Source organism: Ochlerotatus camptorhynchus, unplaced genomic scaffold (genome assembly GCF_037179485.1).
Source record: "Ochlerotatus camptorhynchus isolate MF236.1 unplaced genomic scaffold, CSIRO-AGI_Acam_v1.1 ptg000062l, whole genome shotgun sequence".
Taxonomy (NCBI): domain Eukaryota; kingdom Metazoa; phylum Arthropoda; class Insecta; order Diptera; family Culicidae; genus Ochlerotatus; species Ochlerotatus camptorhynchus.
The window spans coordinates 12,650,193-12,669,664 of record NW_027040552.1 but is presented as its reverse complement, the minus strand read 5'-3'; the positions used below and the strand labels follow the sequence as shown (position 1 = coordinate 12,669,664).

At 39.5% G+C, this 19,472-nt stretch overlaps 1 protein-coding gene across 1 annotated transcript in view; it reads left to right on the top strand.

The window, feature by feature from the left end:
- The window catches only part of LOC135717620 (uncharacterized), a 59,365-nt gene that overhangs the window by 32,051 nt on the left and 7,842 nt on the right, over window positions 1-19,472 (top strand). Inside the window, exon 4 of the mRNA XM_065239746.1 lies at window positions 13,937-14,119. Within this exon, the coding sequence (XP_065095818.1) occupies window positions 13,937-14,119 (183 nt within the window). The remainder of the gene's footprint in view (window positions 1-13,936; window positions 14,120-19,472) is intronic.

The following is a 19,472-nucleotide window of genomic DNA, read 5'->3' as shown; positions in this document are numbered from 1 at the left end:
AAAACCAAAAACTACACCAACTAGGAGCCAGGAAATCGTAGACAATTGTGTTCCTACAAGCACTTTCTCATACAAATTATCTCCCATAAATACAACACTCCCTGCGAAATGGAAGCACGGGCACGGGCACGGGCATTCCACTTCGTTTGTACTTGGAGTTTTTGGAAAGGAATGGAGCTCTTCCCGGCCCTTCTCGGAACGCTTTCGCAAACAGACCAAACAAAAGTACATCGCGGGAAAGCAAGCGCAAAAGAACAATTGTTTGGACGCGCGAGTCTCTGACTCCGACTGCGTTCCAATCTCCCAGGGATCCTCGCAATTTTACCGCTTTCCCTGTATGCATGGAGTGCAGAGCCCAACCATGAATGCAGCGTGCGACCGGAAGTGGTTCGAGAAAAATAAATGTTTACAAATCCTGTTTTGTTGGTCGTCGTTGCTGTGCCCTTGTATCCTTCCTTCCCTGTTCTGCCCCACACTGGCTGTGGTACCACCACACACTTTTGTTCTACTACACAGGAGAATCTGTAAGAAACCCCATAACAGAAGAATCCAACCAACGACGAGTGCACTCTGTGGGATTACTTGGTTCGTATTCAAGTTGTGTAGTTTGTACCAGTACTGCTTCCGCCACCGTAGGAAAAGGAGCAGAGCTCATGCAATATAATGGCAATTGTATAACAACATTCACGCGTGATGTACCGCACTGCCACAATTGACTGTTGTTGTTGTTTTCTGCATTTTGGAAAACTTTAAGAACAAGCAGCGGTCGTTACGGAGATATTCTTTTCTATTTTGCCATTGTTGTCGCTCGGTGGTGGTTGCGCAACGAAAGTGCCACTTGAAGTTTTTTGTTCAACCTCGTGGCCCAATGATATTGAAGGGAAAATATTTCGCTTGACTGAATGTCACAATTGACCGCAGATAACGAGAGAAGAGATGCGCATTTCAACTTTGAAAGGTCGCTCGACAAGCTAGCAGCGGAACAAGACAAAATATCGAAGTTTCTCAAAACGACGGAATGCTTTCATTTAAACATAAGAGGGCTTGGTGGTAACTAAATTGGTTAGGTCCTGAGTATGATGCGTAAAGCAGGATAAGATTGAGTAATTAAATGCAGATTCTATAGGGGCAACTGGACACACTTGATCCCTAGGGACACTTCTAGACCAGTAATTGAAATAGGCAGAACAACCAAGCGTAAACAATGGCTTTAAATGAAAGTTCCTCGAGAATCAAAGCAGATCCAAGCAATCTAACAGCAAACTTCGTTTATCGAATGGATTTGTTAGTTTGTGTAGGAGTGTTTTGATTTTCGATAATTTTGTGTTTAAAATCATTGTTTACAACTGCAAAAAGGTTATTTTCTATTTAATTCCACTTAATTAATTTTGGTATCAATGACAGATTCGTATTTCGATTACAATGTACAGTCTTCATCATTGTCATTCCCACTAAAAACTTATCAAAACATAACCACCTTGACATGTTTACCTAGGGGATTAGTACTTAAGTTAAATGGAAGATAACCTTTTTTGCTGTTTTATTTAAAGCGTTCCGCTAACATCCCAATTTCATTACTCCATTGTTTACGTTTTTTGTTGCGCCTATTTCAATTGTTGGTCTAATTTTGACCCCCCTTGTTTTCTCGAAATCTAGAGAAGGTTTGTTTTCGCGTGTATGTTTCCACAATGTTTTGTCTAGCTTTAGACGAAAGGTAATTATGTTTATTCCGTTTATTCCACTCGTCGCGCGAATCGAGACTGTAATTCTCGTTTCGTTGTCGCGTGACAGTTCGTGTGAGTCGAGAGGTTCATCTTGTATCGAGATGATCGGAGAAGTATACACTATGAGGATTATGCTGTGAAGGGCTGACATCCAGTGCTATTTACACGTAGAACAATGACATAAAACGAGTTTGTGGGTTTAGCTCAAGAAGCTTCTCAAAGTTTTCGATTACCAGTGGGTTCATAACTTCAGAACGGGTGAGGAGCCTGAGGGACAATTCCGAAAACCGATCAGAGAGTGGCAACATGCCAGCCAACACTTCAAGACTCGTCGTATGAGTCGAGTGCATACATCCTAACGCAATACGAAGACAGCGATACTGGATCCATTCCAGTTTGATGATATGTGTTTTAGCCACCGACTGGAAACAAAAACTACCGTACTCTAAAACCGATAAAATGGTTGTCCGGTACATCGTTAGAAGATCTTGGGGATGAACTCTCCACCACGTTCCGGTAATTGTTCGGAGAAAATTGATCCTTTGTTGGCATTTTCGTCTCAGATACTCAATGTGTGATCGCCAGGTGCATTTGGAATCGAACCAGACCCCGAGATATTTGAAAGACATGGAATAAGTGATCAGCTTACCCTCAGATTTCTCCGTGGCAACTCAGATTTCTCCGTGGAGAATTCGATACCTAGCTGGATAGCCCAAGTAGACAAATTATCTAAGGTATCCTGTAAGGGTCCTTGCAGGTCGACCCTTTTGGGCCCTGTCATAGACACTACGCCGTCATCTGCAAGTTGTCTCAACGTGCAGTTGTCACTTAGACAATTGTAAATTTCTCTGACGTAGAAATTATACAAAAGGGGGCTTAAACATGAGCCCTGGGGGAGACCCATGTAACTAAATCGAGAAGCTGTAGAGTTTCCATGAGAAAAGCTCATATGTTTCTCTGACAGCAAATTGTACAAAAAGTTATGAATTAATGGAGAAAGGCCTCAAGCGTGGAGTTTGTCTGAAAGGACTTCAACCGGTACTGAATCAAAAGCCCCTTTAATATCCAAGAAGACAGAAGCCATTTGCTCTTTTTCAGCAAAAGCCAACTGAATTTCTGTGGACAGCAACGCGAGACAGTCGTTCGTTTCCTTGCCCCTACGGAAACCAAATTGAGTATTTGAGAGTAGGTGGTTCGTCTCAACCCATTCGTCCAAGCGAAAAAGGATCATTTTCTCCAACAATTTTCGAATACACGATAACATCGCAATGGGACGATACGAGTTGTGATCTGACGCGGGTTTTCCAGGCTTTTTATTGGCTATAACTCTCACCCGCCTCCAATCATCCGGAACAATATTAAGCTCCAGGAACTGACCAAACAAGTTCAATATGCGCCTCTTAGCGACGTCTGGGAGGTTCTTCAACAAGTTGAACTTGATTCTATCAACCCCCGGAGTCGAATTGCCACACGAAAGGAGCGCGAGTGAGAGTTCCAGCATTGAAAAAGACTGGCTGATCTCGTCTACCGAATTCGTCGTTTCGCGAGGAATCATCTATGCCGGCACAGAATCAGGGCATACTTTTCGCGTGAACTTGAGAATCCAACGAGCCGAGTACTCCTCGCTCTCGTTGTTCGAAGACCGGTTACGCATCCTTCGCGCCGCATTCCAAAGCGTATTCATCGACGTTTCGCGCGATAATCCGTCCACAAATTGCCGCCAGTATCCGCGTTTCTTGGCTTTGATGAGGCTCTTGAGTTCGCGTTCAAGAGCAGAGTACGCTTCGAAATGTACGGGTGTTCCACGTTTCCGGAAAAGCTTAAACGCGTCGGACTTTTTTCGATAAACCTCAGTGCATTGCAGGTCCCAGCAAGGGGAAGGAGGTTTCCTACGGAAAGACGTTCATGGAACCGGCCGAGTTTGAGCTTGAAGCGTGCTGTCCAAGATCAGATTGGAGAGGAAGTTATATTCCTCCAACGGTGGAAGCCCTTCTACCGACGTTAGGGCATCTTCTATCACATCCTTGAACTTTGTCCAATCGATATTATGGGTAAGACCGTACGTGACGTTAACGGGTTCCGACGGATTGAACCCACTGGCAACTGAAACTTTGATCGGCAAGTGATCACTACCGTGGGGATCTTGGATCACATTCCACGTGCAATCCAACGATAATGAGTTAGAGCAAAGTGTGAGGTCTAATTTACTTCCATTTGAGGATGGACCAGCCAGACGTGTTACTTCTCCATCATAATAGAACGGTTATCATCATACAGTTCCCCCCAGCCTGTACCGTGGGAATTAAAATCTCCCATAATCAACCGTGGAGCAGGAAGTACGGAACATATATCTGAAAGTTGTTTTCGATTAACAACGGCTCTAGGAGGAATATAAACAGAAGCAATACAAAGGCTCTTACCTTTAATAATAGCCTGACATGCGACAACTTCAATACTTGGAAATTGTGGAAGATTCACTCTATACAAGGAATGGCACTTTTTGATCCCCAAAAATACCCCTCATCCACGCGAATCCTCACGATCCAGTCGAATAATGTTAAAATCATAAAAAGGAAGATCGATATCTGAAGAGAGCCAAGTTTCACAAACAGCAAATGCATCACAATCATTGTTGTGAACTAAAAACTTAAAAGAATCTATTATTATTATCTCTATTTAGGATTAAAAGAATCTAATTTAGGAATGAGACTTCGACAATTCCACTATAGAATAGTGATCAAATCCCCGACCTCGTTTGGAAAATTATCCATCGAAGGAAATGATTGCTGCAATGAGGGGCCACTTCAATGTCAATTGCTTCAAGGGGGTCTTCACAGAAGGAAGCATTGCCAGAACAATGCTTTTGAGAGGATCAGAAATATTGAGGTACTTGAGAATATCGTCCACAATTTTATCAAATGACAACAACCCAAATGAAGAAGGGGCTTCTGTTCTTAAAAATGGGCCATCAGGGGTCTTTGATGTCCCTGGGAGAGATGGAAAATTCTGGTTATAGTCAATTCTGCGGAAACCAGGAGGAGTTGAAACTTCTTTTTTTCTACCACTCCTTGATTTGGGCAAGCTGATTTGGGGTTCTTCATTCTCAACTTTCCGCGAACGGATGCGTTTTCGTTTCCATGCAGAAAAACGGAAAGAAGTTCCCTCCTCACCCAACAAACAATTTTAGCTGCAGATCAGCTTATACAGACAAAAATTAGCTGCATAAGGCAATTTTCGGCTGTGTAAGCTAGTCTGCAGCTAAAATTGTTAGTTGGGCAGCCAAGTCAGAGTCAGTCTCGTCATCTGACAAAAGAGAAAAGGGATTTTCGAAAAGTAGTGGCTTGCTCAATGCTTCAGTGGCGCCACCATGACAAATGCAAGAACATTCCCAACTAAAAGATTATTTGCGATGAATGTGATTGTGAGTATTACGTCTGTTTGTCTGTGCTATTACTTCTGCGTGAAGTCAACGATTTACATAGTTGAAGATGCTAATTTCCAATAACAGACTAAAGTGATAATTTTTATACGATAGATGAGGAGATGAAAGTATAGAATTGATAGTTCCGGTTAGAGTACGGCAGTGTGAAAATTGCATATAGAGAGTAAGTAGCGATCTAGGACAACTTTTTAGGAAGGTACAAATCGGTTTTATCATCTCTTTTTACAAAACTCCCCCTTTGGAGAGGGATGGTTCGTAAAGATTGGATAAAATCGACAAAATTTATTTTTCATCATTACACGGGGCTAACAGAAGTAAGTCTGTAAATTTTCGTTACACATTTTCTCAACTTTGAATTTTTCACAGATTTTTTAAATTTTACCTAAGAGTTCCGCAATTCAAAAACTCGGTAAAAATTACTGACTCGATAAGTGTGTACTGATGTATGGTGGGTAAAGAGGCTAGCATCTGGAGGGTATTCTCGGGCTAGTGAATGCCAGCCATCCCCACTTATAATTCAGTAATACACTATTTATTCATTTCTGTTTGATATGTTTACAAAGTTTGACATACAGAAATGAGCATTGCAGTGTAGTTACCAATTTTCCAAGTCATAGATTTCAGATAACTGTTCAAAGTCCCATATTTTTTTAACGGGATCAAACCAAAGACCACTATGACAAATGCGATAGGTCTGAAGGGATCTTTTGGCGGACTAATGAAAAGCGGGAGGCAGAACATAGATATTGTTTTAAGGTGATACGATCCAGAACCCCGGGCTCTGGTTCCACTTCGCTTTTTCCAGGAGTCCATTATCTTCTACCGGAAAATATACAATAACAAAACTGTGATGACAATTTAGTGCCTGAAATCGCAATAGTTCCAGAGATTAACTCCCTAGAAAACGCGAAGTGGCAGTGAAAGTGCCTATGATTTGTGGGCGCTGAATCGTATCACCTTAAGAACTCAGTATGTTCCATTCCCAGGTTGGAAATTTTCTCAACTTCCCTGGGCATAGAGTATTACTGTGCTTGTTATAATTCAGATGCATTGGTTGGCATAGAAAGCTTTAAATTAATTACTTTGCATCTAGACCACTTAATTGAGAGCCAAAAAAAAAGACTTGCTACAGAAGCGTTAAACGCCTAGAAGTCCAATTAAGCTATGACTACAAACCTTTAGTTATTCAAGGGAGCCCTAATTTGCGTTCGAAGCTAGTACTGAGAAGAATTCAAGGGGAATTCAGAACATTACCATATATAACGGTAAGAATATGGTGAAGATGTCATCCTTAATGGAAAAGAAAACAGTGTCAGAAGAGGAATATGAGGACAGTATCGAGTAACTTAATGGTGTTAGTGTTGTGTGGGAGTGGGTAGAGTATGTGGGTAATATTCAACTGTCAGCTTGTTATTATCAAGCAATGTTTAAGTATGTATATAATATGGATGTTTTTTACTCTTTCTCTAATTGAAGATTACGTGGAAGCTTTTTTTCTAGTTAATTTATTTTTCCTAAAATACTCTACGAAGCAAAAATACTAAATAACAAATATACAACTTGTTACAAATTAATTGGAATTGCTGCCCGAAAGAGGTGAATCTCATTAGTAGACTGCTGTATCCTCTGCTACTCTTTCATTTGCTTCGTATGTAGCTGAACGTACTCGGTTCAGTTTCCGTATCTATGTGGCTTTTTTATAGTGGAGCACCGTTTGCTTTTGTTGTTGATATTGCCACTTGTGCGATTGCTTATCGAGATCCGTGTCTGCGATTATTTCTTCTTCTTTTCCATCCTCTAACACCTCAATAACAGGTTCTTTTCGGACTTGTTTTCGTGTGACGAAGCAGAATTAACTACAACGGCACACAAATTACTGCTGGATTGTTGTTGTTCGATTGTGTTCTTGCCCAGACGCGCTTTTTTCATCGGGCAAGCTGCTTTCAGGTGGCCATCCGATTGGCACAAGTAGCAAGTCAGTTTCAATTGCTCATAAAAGATCCTCGCTTTCCGATTGGCAAATCGAAGAATTGATGGGATATCCTTATTGACGTCCATGTGAATTCCACGGACACCAGTAAACAGATGACCCAACCCAAGATTTGCTGGACACTTCTCGCGCTCTAATCGATTATTTTTTTTTCCAAATTTCTCCATCAGTCGTGGTAAATCCAAATTTGTTACTGCTGGCGGCAGATCAAACACACGCACGTATCGAATGTTGCCCCCCGCAGCTGACATCGACACATCCACTACTTTCCATTGGAATAATGGAAAGTGTGCTTCGTTGGGTTTTTCACCAACGCTTTTTCATTACTGCTTTGCACTTGAATTTTATAAAGACGCTTCGCCCTTCAGATATCTTGTACGTTGTCTCCATATCCCTTCGGTCAGCAACGTTTGTCTTCAAAGTTGGTTGCTTTGATAATAGATCGCCGAGCAAGCGTCAGAAACAGAGCGGTGAGGCAACAATGCGTCAAGCATGTGTCATAACAGCGGAAGTAAAGCATTATTGTAAGCAATATTTTTAATAAGGTTTTAATTTTACTAATGAATATTAAATTTTCAGAGCTTTCTCGTAAATATTTTTAAAAAGCTCACTACCAATTCCATCCAGCCCATTGAGGAACCAGTGGCTTGTCCACAACCAACCTCTTTTTCAAATGAAAACGCAGCGACCACGTCTACTAGTCTGTTCAGCCTGAATGACTTCCTTTCTCAGAGGATTGTCAAAATTATTGATTTCTGGACTTAACAACGCAATGATGATCCAGACATTTGGAAACTGTTGATTGTAATACTGGGAGCAGCGGTTACAGAATGTAGTGTAGAGCGAGATTTCAGTCAATTCAATCTAGTTTTCACTAAGGTCAGAAACTGCATCATTGGAACTAACCCTGAGAATGTTCTCAAAATAAGATCAAACCAGGACCTCGTTCAAAAAGCACTGGCAAAGTCATTGGATCAAGACAAGGATTGAATTGCTTTAAGAATTAGAAGAAGAAAACTGAGGAATATAATAAATCTATACCGTTAAATCCGCTTTTCTGTAAAATATAATGATTTTACTATTGGCTCATACATTTTGAAATAAACTAAATATAAGATATATTTTAATTTGTACTTTTAACCCTTTGCATCCGAAAAGGATGCCCACTGCGTGGCAAGAAGACTTACTAACCCATTAATTTAAACATATCGAAAATACTCTAGTCGAAACGTACCGAGAGAATTGAATACGTTATTGGTTTAAACAAATGTACCCCATACCTGACTAATTCGTGATAGAGAGTAGGAGTGAATAAAATTGTCATTGAATATATTTGATATTGAGCTGTTCAAAAGAGTTATTTAAAAAATGCGTGAAAGTGAAAGTCTCCCATCCTAAACGGCTTCTTGCAGATCGTTTGACTTGGACCCAAGTTGAATTGCTATCGACTTGCTTGATTTTCATGTTGAAGCCCCACACTATGAGCTCCTCGGTCAATGGTAAATGCTGACTAAAAGTAAATTGGTACGCCCCTCGCGCGGCGCTAGTACGCTTCTAGTGTTGGTAATCGAAAATCTTTGACAGTGGTTTCTTTACACTTCTATTCGCCTTGACAACAGTACGGTGGCGACATCTGTTTTAGTTTCACGCGTGTGTGAGAAAACGTAAACAAACGCTGTTTTAAAATGTAGTGTATTTGAAACAAATTTAACCACAACTAATTTTTTTTTTAGTCACACCTGGCGGTACTATCTCTTTCATTAGTCGTGGGTACGGAGGAAAGGCTTCCGACAAACAAGTAGTTATTCAGGAAGGAATTTTGGAAAAGTTAAATGTAGGTGAAGCAGTCATGACTGACAAAGGATTTTTGATTGACGATGAGTGCAGGAGCAGAGGAATTAGTAAGGCCACCGTTTTTAACCTCCCCAAAAACACAACTGAGTAGACATGATGCTACAGATAACATATCGATAGCAGCAGCAAGAGTACATGTAGAGCGAGCAATTCAGCGGATCAAGCAATTTGATATTCTAATCGACAAAATTGATACAAATTTCTTGCCTATTTTGGATGATGTCATGATCATTGCTTGTGCAGTTGCTAATATTTCCAAGCCAATCCTCTCAAATGAAAGATTTTAGAAAAGTATTGAATAAAGGTTTCAGCATATTCAAAAAATGGTTGTTTTGTTTCTCTTTTTATAAAATAACAACTATGTACATAAAGTGTACTCCAAGAGATGTATTATGTGACGTATACAATATTTTTAAGAAGGCATTGAAGTAAACTTCTTTAAGAAAACAAATAATTGGTTGTAGATATTCTTCATCATAGTGAATCGTCTGAACATAACGCTTGTCTTCAAACTCAAAGTAAATTATAAAATCCGCCGAGCTACATTTCATTCTTTGTTAGGTACTTCAATTTTTCTAAGGTTTCATTGAGAGAAAGGGTATTTCCAACCACTGGACATTTAACCTCAATGACCTTCGTTTCATCGATTATAATCCCATCAGGGGAGCATCCAAGCCAGGGAATATGTGGTGGGATTGTGAATCCACATTTAGTCACAATCTTTTTAAAATCTCGCATGTAAGCATTTATAGCCAATGGTTCACAACGGATACCATGATCAATGGCAAATGTGTGTATTTCTTTTGGCACAACCATGTTGATAATTTTTTTTTTCTCCAATTCTTCAGCTTTTCGGTATTTGATGAATAGTACGTTTACAGAGAATATGCGTTAGAAGCTGTAATCCGACGTGTTCTTTCGGTCATTCAAACTGGGGAAATACGTTGATCTATTGTATTCAAACAAATTTGAATGGATTCACTCTCTGACACACGAACTTGAAGCTCATAGAAGATGCTGAGGTGTGCATCCAATGAATCAATAAAATACAAATGTTCAATGTTGGTTGGAGTATGCCATTCACTGCAGAAAGTTGCCTTCAAAAATTTAGTTAAAATTGAAGCATCGGTATCCTGAAGATCTAAGAACTCATCTAACAAACTAACGTTCATAGTTTCATCCCTAATCGAGTTCTCAATATTCTCTTGAGGCCTAGGTCTGCCATTTAGTTCGTAGCATGGACTGCTATCAGGAAACTCTATAAAAAGTATCTATGGAAAAATTTAATTTTATGCTGTATAATTTGACAAACTTTGTAAAAAAGAATCCAAAATTGAAGCCGCTTCATCTTCTTTTAATTGTATTTCGAGATGCACTTTGTTTGGATCTCCTGGGGTTTCAGGTTCCTTTCCAGAACTGTTTCGAGTTTTACGACAAAACTCACTAATCCTTGTGGCCTTGTACATATCTCCTGCCACCTTCAACGCTACCTTTCCCAACTTCTGTTGCAAATCTGTAACAGTCAGAATAGGGATGGAAGGATGCCTACAAACATAAAATTGTTAATAAATGTTTGGAATAGTAACATATTTTATCTTACATGAATAGATGATTTAGAACGGCCATTACATGCTTGCATTTACCTAAGCCAGCTTTGCACGAGCACTGGAAGGTCCAATTTTCGAATGAACATCTAGTACGAATGTAGATTTTGTGAGGCTCCGAGCTTGGCGACGATGACTTCAGGCACGATGCATTCAGTTGTAATCCATCGTCGTACACAGTCTGAAAACCTACCAGCAGCAAATGATTAGCCCTGCAAACTCTTTCTCCCTCGACGATCAATCTGCTGCCTCCGGAAGCATAGTGCAACATATCAAAAAGCTGCACTTGTACGCGAATTTCGGACTGGAGATCGTCAGGTAGAGCCTAAAAATATTGTTTTAAAATCATTATTTTACTTGACTGGAATAAACTTCTCGAAGTGAATTCCACTAACATGTTATGAACACATCTTCTAGCAATACTTTGAAACCGTATTTTCAATCAAGTACAGATATTTTTTTTCATAAATTTGTGAAAAACGTTGAGCATTTTTGTTTATTTCAGAAAACATCACTTGGAAAAATAGAAAAATAAAGCAAAAGCAATACACAAAATTTGATGCCGATTAATAAAAAATCATCTAGAGATGTTACTCTAACACATAATACTTACCATTTATTTCAATAAAAGTTCAAAAAATTTCAAAAGCTCTGCCAAAAACCTATTACTTTATGCGCGGTTTGTTTACGTCACGCTTCACACATATGAGCTGTCAAAAATCACTGGTGTCAAGGCGAATAGAGAACAACTAGTGCAAGTTTGATCAAACTAGTCTATCGCGTTCAGAAGTAACGTCAAATGGAACTCGAAAGAAGCAAAAATATTGTGCACAAACACCTGGAAAATCCGGAGTGGTTCGGTTCCAAGCTGGCTAAAATGCTGAAGATGCCGAAAACAACAGATCGTCGAGTGCTCAAAACCTACAAAGAAACCCTGAATGAGGAAAGGAATCAGCGGACCTACGAAAAAAAATGGAACCAAGGATCGTCAGCTGCGCAGCAAGGTGTTGATGTACGTTAAAGCCAATCCCGGTCTTTCAATCCGAGATGTGGCCAGCTTTCAAACGGTGCGGAACATCCTTGCCAGGGAAAGATACAAGTCGTACAAAGCCAGTAAACATTCGAACCGGCGCATGAAGCAGAATTTCATGGCCAAAAAGCGTGCAAGGCTCTTGTACGACTGTGACGAAACACAAGGGCTGCACTATGATCGATGACGAAACATACGTCAAACTCGATTTCAAGCAGCTTCCCTGCCAAAAGTTTTACATCGAGACTGGACGTGGGGATGTGCCAAGAAGATTCAAGTTCGTGTTTGCCGACAAGTTCACGAAGAAGGCCATGATTTGGCAAGCGTTTTGCAGTTGAATTTACTCTATCCAATGATTTGTTATCAACAGATTGATTGCCGAAAGAGTGTGCTTAAAATCAACAAGAAACCGTTTTCAACTAGGATTATTTTTCTAGTGGTTTCAATTGTTCAACAACTTATTTGGAAAGCTAAATTTGATAGGGAGGTGAAGTTTGGTGCATCCGTACGATATCGAATTTGTATTTATGAAATCTCATGCAGCTCATGCTGTCAAAAAAAGAAAGAAATCGCTGTTGCTTTTTCTCGCGAAAACTGCTAGGAGCGTATAATAATCTCTCGCTTCTCACATTCTCATCTATTTCTTCTAGCAGATGGAAAATTACGTTTCTCTTCTCAAGAAGGCAAAAATTACGATCTCTGCTTATGGATATTACAGAATTTACCCTTATGGATCTATAAACTTCCTCAATTTTCCAAACTTTCCTGTAATTCTTGGAACATTTCTGAAATTTTTGAACGATCTCTGAATGTTACGGATTTTCCTAAAGTTTTTGAAACATCGCTGAAGTTTTCAAAGGTGAACTTAAAAGCTCTGAACTTCCCTGATATTTTCAGGAGTTCCCTGAATTAGTTCCCAGGAGTTCCCCAGAACTTCCAATAAGTACCTGAAATTTTTCTAAATTTAACGGGAGTGCCTCGAAGTTCTCTGATATATACCACGTAAACAAGGTTGATCCAATCATGCGCTAAAATGTCTAAAAAAATATATTTAAATGTTTGAATTACGTGTAATGATGTTAAAATCTAGAGTCTATGTACACATTATTTTTAATTCGATGGATTTTTGTTTCAAGAATTTTTTTTATAGAGTAGAACAACATTTCATCACTGGAGCAGTTTAAAATGACGTTTCCTACCACTCGATCGTTGTCGTGGAACAATATTTTGAAAAAAATCTTCTAATTACTAATTTGTTTACCCACAAGTGATCAACTGGTAAACAAACAAAGCCCTTCCATCTTCTTATCTTCACGCGGTCTGCAAGTTTATTAAATCTGTCTATCTATATTGTAACAATATGCTGCCTACATGCCGTTGCAACGCGTTAGTTGAGTCACTCAATGAGCCGATGAGCTTTTACATCACACTGCAGCAACACTTTATTATGTAGCAGTGCATCGACAGCCATTGTATCGTCTCGTTTATTAGGCACACGTGGATTAGACCATTATCTTGTCCCATAGACGCTGCTCGAAGCGATATTCTCACCCTCGTAAACCATCATGCGATCACAGCACATGCAGTTTCATATTAGTACCGTAAGCCGGGGGCAAATTAGTTACTTATTAACGTAAATATTGGAATAAATTAATATAAATAAGTATTTTTTTTTTCCTCTGATTTGTTTTCCGTCTATCTTGTTTTCCGTGCTGAGCACCAATGCTACCGACGCCAGGGAGGCAGCTCCCACACCTGGACCCTACCTATCGACTCATCCGAGGACTCATAAACTCATGAACCGAGAAAGGCGTGATCAGAGATATTATGCCTCAGAACATCCCGGCGGCGCCGACTGGGATTGAACCCACGCCTGCTGGGGTGAGAGGTAATCGCGCTTACCACTACACAACCGGCGCCGCTATATGTACATGGATGAACTAGATATATTAAAATCTGCAGCTATGAGAGCTCTATCGTTCTACATGGTTGTTTGGTAGGTTGTCTTTAACGAATGCATTAACAAAAATTGACTGATTTTAGCGATTTTTCATGCGATTGGAGGAGAATGCACCTATGCATCGCCAATCATAGCAACCCTGTTGTGTACAAAAAAATTGACAGCGTTATCAGTTGATTTGCAGCAGCCATGGCGAAAACAGTCAAGCAACTACGGTTGAAGGTTTGTTCGTACTGTCAGCTCCACCCCGGAGCGAAGAAGTTGGACATCGTGAGGCACTTCGTGTCCGCCGGATATAACCGATCTGACATTTACAACATCCTCTCCCGAAGAAAGGCGAGAGCGTCGAATGGACGCCTGGGTGCTGCGCGACCGTAAAGTGCAGCAGAAGCTGAAGCGGAAGACCAAGGATAAGGTGGCTTCATCGTTCCGCTTCTTGGACCAAAGGGTAGAAACAACCGGCCAAACGGTGAAGAAGTACAGGGTCAAGATGGCCATTATTGTTATGTGGAAGCGTCAGTCGAGGCCAAACGTTTCTGAGCAGCAGGCATTCACCCAGAAGAAGAAATTAGTTCATTTTTTTAATGCATACGTTATTAATAAGATTTTCACCCAGACGATGGTTTATCTCCGGACGTTCTGCATGGTTACTTATCATGGATAAGTAATCATGCAGAACCAGAGGTTGAAATGGTTGACGTTTTCGCTCGCTTCGTGCGCGACAGTCTTTTTGTTTTCGTACAGTCATTCTATACCGTCGTCTCTCTCACACAACACAAACGACATTCGAGCAAAAAGAAAAAAATCAAATTACTATCATATGACAATGTATGTTTTCGTCCTAATTCCTCAGTTTTGAGTAAATTAAACCATTTCTGAGCATAAACGTAATTACTTGGACCTCATTGCTTGCTATTTTCAAAATTCCCACAAGCACAACGTTAGCAGCTCTTATTATGTACCGTTTTAGTTTGAAGCGAACCCTCACCTGGGTTGCAAACTAAGAGCTGTCAAACCGATAGTTTGAACCTAAGAGAAGAGGTGACAATACGAGGGCGAAAATGAACCAATTTTCTGTCAAACGTGAACCAGCTCCTGATTGGTCGATTTCATGTGCGTAAGATAAAGATAGAGATAGAGATAGAAATAAAAGAGGAAGAAGCCAATTGTCACCTCTTCTCTTAGGTTTGAACGCCAGTTACCTACCTAGCTGCGCCACCAAGCAACCTGGAAAACGACTTGGTTCAAAGCCGATTTTTTTTTTCAAGGTTCATCAGTTTCACGCATACATTCAAAATTTAAGGTATGGGCGAAATGTCAAAAAGGTAAACAACAACAGAATCAGTGTTGTGTTTGGATAAAAACAACAGTCTTGTGGAAATAAAACAAGTTTGTGATTGAATTTTGTTTTCAAGGCGGTAAAAGGAAATTTAAAAAGAAATGGATAATATATTTGCGGAAGCACTTTGTGCATGCTTTTCTTCGAGCAGCTCTGAAAGCCCCAGCAACTCAAGACGCATTTCGCGCCAAATCGTATTCGGAACTGGCAGCACCCTCTCAGATTTCAATGAAACTTTCTGGATGTGTGGACCTTGACTAAATATGCCACTTTGCATACTTAGTTTTTCCAAAATTTATCTAGACTAACATTTAAGAAGGGCCAAACTTTTTCTGCCGATTAAAAAAAAAATATTATGGAAAAATGACAACTCCTACAAAAATGTGTTATATGGATGACTTTTAGGAAATCGTCCAAGTTATCGAAAAAAAAAACATTTGAGACCTACACTGAAAAAAAATGATTTTTAAAATTTAAAGTCGATTTAAAAAAATGGCCATGTTTGATTTGGATGAAACTTTGCCTCAAGATAGGTTATTATGTTTACTACCAACCGTCAATACATCGCGAGATGGACACTTTTAAGGAAAAAAGTTTTTCTTACAAAAACTTTTTCATGTCTGAACTGATTTTTTTAACGTACCATTTTTACACAAAACTAAACCAGTGAAGCTCAAAATCATCTCAGAACCCAATGAAGCTCCATTTCGAATTCGCGGATACATTGGCCGGTATCTTACACGATGGTGAAATAAAAATTCATGTAAACAAAAGGAGGATTGCGGATTTCATTTCGGAAGCCGTGGACAAGTATACGGAGGAAGAGGTAGGAAATTAATGAAAACCAAATCGAATTAAATCAGCTTATATTGCAGTTCCGCTGTAATTTTCGCGTCTACAGGAGTACTGCAGAGTTCACACTTCGAAAACTTCATGTAATTTTAAGTCTCCTAAAACCGACACATGTAAGCGACTCAAATGACATACAATTACGTCCGTTAGTATTTTTACATGTCGTAAAATGAAGCAAAATTGTAATTTTACGCGTTCAAGTTTGTTGACATGTAAAATTATAATGAGACGTATTTTTCAGATGCCTACGGAATGTTCCGTCTAATGGCTATAGGAAAAGGGATTTACATTACAGATTTAACCAAATCCGCAATTTCGAATTCCTGCACAACCTGTGAAAAGATGCAAGGAATAAATTGTGAACAATGACTTTGAACGTCCATGATTCGTGGATTAAAACTCATTCAGAAAAATCGACAGCAGGATCTGGTAAAGTAAATTTCGTTTACCAGATGCTGATGTCGGCTTGCCTGAATTAGTTTTAATCCGTGAAAAATCGACATTCATTGTCATTGTTTACGTATGGTTGATTGACTTTTTAACATGTTGCGCTTGAATTCAGTAGTCCTAAAATAAAAATTAAGACAAACAGTAAAAGGGACTTCAGATATTCAAATACACACACAAAATAACCACAGAATTAAGGTGTCAAACTATTTTTTGAATAAACATACTTTAGCTTTAGAATGTTGAAGTTTTTATTAGTCGAGTTCTTGCTAACATTACATTTACATTATAAATCAACTCATGTAAACTAATGTTATGAAAAATATTCCAAAATGGAAAACACCGGTATATAAAAAATATGGAATTTAATATTAAGTTCTGTAACCAATGATCTTTTATAGAGCTTCCACTATTTATTGGATCACGACATCCGGTGACTTGGTTTTTCGAAATTAGTTTTAGAAACAATGTACCGAACACCATTTCCATGCTTTTTCGCACTTCAATTAATTTTTCCACCAAGTTATTTTGCACTTGATGACGATTCCGGAACCGGATCGTCAGCACTGATTTCAGGATATGCTTCCTGCACCAGAGGGAGTTGAACTTTTGGAAGATCTTTCTGCATTGCAATCCTCCGGTGATAATACATATTATGTATTTTTAAACTGTTGGTTGTGACGAATGGTTTACCGGTTCGACATTTCAGCGGACAAAATTCCGGATGTCGCTCTGAAATATGCCGCATGACGTGTTTTGTCATTAATTTGAATTCCAAACATTCAAAACTGCATGACAAATCCGGACATTCCATCTGTACGTCTTTTTTTCGACCAACATGGCGCTGACGGAGGTGCATCTTGTATGCCGCAAATGACTTGAAAACCACCGTGCATTGTTCAATGGGACACTCAAAATGTTTATTATTTTTATGCAACCGAACATGCTTAATATAAAAATCATTATTTTCGGTAGCCACATCACACATTTTACACTTTAACACAATTTTTCACATAAACGAACCACTCACGGCCGACGACGTTGAAGTTTTCGCTTGCGTTGGCCCAGCGTTCGTTCGTGTAATTTTAAGTCATCCCACACCGAAAAAAAAGTGTGCCCGCATAATTTTGAGTACACGCATGTAAAATTATATGTCATGAAGTAATATTGTGAGGTTTATGATGGAAAGTTGCTATAATATCAGTGCTAACATTTGAAAACGGCACAAAAGCCATTTGTAAACAAATGGTTTGTGGGCCCTTTACTCACTACTTGAAGTACACCCACGCGACACAACAGCAACATCGGGTAGGGGAAATTTTCCCCTTCCTTACGATGCTGTTGGTTTGCGTGGGCGTTCTTCGGGTAGCGAGTAAAGGGCCCACAAACCATTTGTTTACAAATGGCTTTTGTGCCGTTTTCAAATGTTAGTACTGATATGACCGCTAATTTTGTGTGCGTCTTTTGAAACGTAAAATTAAGTTAATTTTATAATTACGTCATGCAATATTAAGTCCGTTTTTCGATTACGTCTCATTTAATAATCATAATTTTTTGGTGTGTTGCTAACCCAGAAATACGAAGGATCCGAATTTTACAGAGTAAAGGAAAAAGGTGGACGAAAGGAAATCTCCGCCAAAGCTCAAATGTTGAGTTTTTTTTTGTGGTACGTATCAGAAAATATCAACTACAATCCGGAGTGGGTCCGGGAGAATGGAAATCGGCTGTACTGCAAAGAAATTTTTGTGAAAATATATACTTTTGATCCATATTATGATAATATAATGCTGCGCCATATCAACAATCAATACGAAACTAACGATTTTAAATTGGCTCACTACTTGACTAGCCTATTGGTCCCAAGCAAACGATCATCGTACCCCATTCTGGTCGAAATTCTACTACTACACAATGTTTGTTTTGATTCGCTATGAAAGTTTGACAGATAACATGAGGGGTTAGTGGATTTTTGAGGCGTGAATCGATTAGCTTGGGACCTAAGAGAGTACCAGAGCTGAACCAAAAAGTTGAGCACGGTATTTCGGGACCTTCTAGTCTTAGAGTTACCTCTATGGCCATATGCCGTATGAACCATATGAGACACCGATTACTCCAAGATAAGTAGTCTCCAGAAGATCCAAACACCCGTAAATGTGGTCCAATCATGAACATGATTCTAAATCTCCGTTTTTTTAACTTCGCTTATTATAATTTAGAAGTATACATTTTTACAGAAATTTCTTCGCAGATCAGTCGATTTCCATTGTCCCAAATCCTTCAGATTGTAGCCGATTCCTTGCAGTCATGATGGCTTATAAAGCTTGTATCTTACCATTCATGCAATTAGAATGAAAATCGAATTCATGAATTCATAAATGTAAACAACATTTCAATTTACCCAGTTCACCGCGCGAGTGATAGTTAGAAGAAACTAACCCAGTTTCGAACCTGGTTCACCAAACTAAAACGGCATAAAATACATCAATACAAGACGGTCTTTCGGCGACATATACTGTTATATGACATTTTAGTTTGGTACTGTATTTTGATAGCATATTTTGCAAGTGTCGGAAGCAAAGGAATGCCAGAATGATGCGTCGACTTCGGTGACCGCTTATAGCACTACTTATTAAGGTGAAAGTTAAGGCTTTTCCGTTGATACTGACTCCATACTCGTTCGAACCACACCCAAATTCAAAATGCATCAATACAAACAAGCATTGCAATTTCGCAAAATGGAAAAATATTGAATTTTTGGCAAATACAATATTATTGTGTAGTTATATTAATTCTATTTCTGAAATGACAACTTCAATTCCAAGACTCCAAGGACAGGAAAGTCGTACTGAAGTTCAGGGAGGTCTTAGCGTAGTTCAGGGAAGGCCTTCCAAAGTTCAAGAAAGTCCTGCCAAAGTTCAGGGAGGTCCTGCTGTAGTTCAACGAAGTCCTGCCGAAGTTCAGGGAAGTCTTGCCGTAATTCAGGGAAGGCCTGCCAAAGGTCCGGGAAGTCCTGCCATATAAATTCTTGGAAATCAGGGTTGTTCTGATGAAGTTCAGAGAAGTCCTGCTGAAGTTCAGGGAAGTCCTGCCGTAATTCAGGGAAGGCCTGCCAAAGTTCAGGGAAGTCCTGCCATTTCAATTCTTGGAAATCAGGGTTGTCCTGATGAAGTTCAAAAAAGTCCTGCCAAAGTTCAGGGAAGGCCTGTCGAAGGTCCGGGAAATCCTGTTCA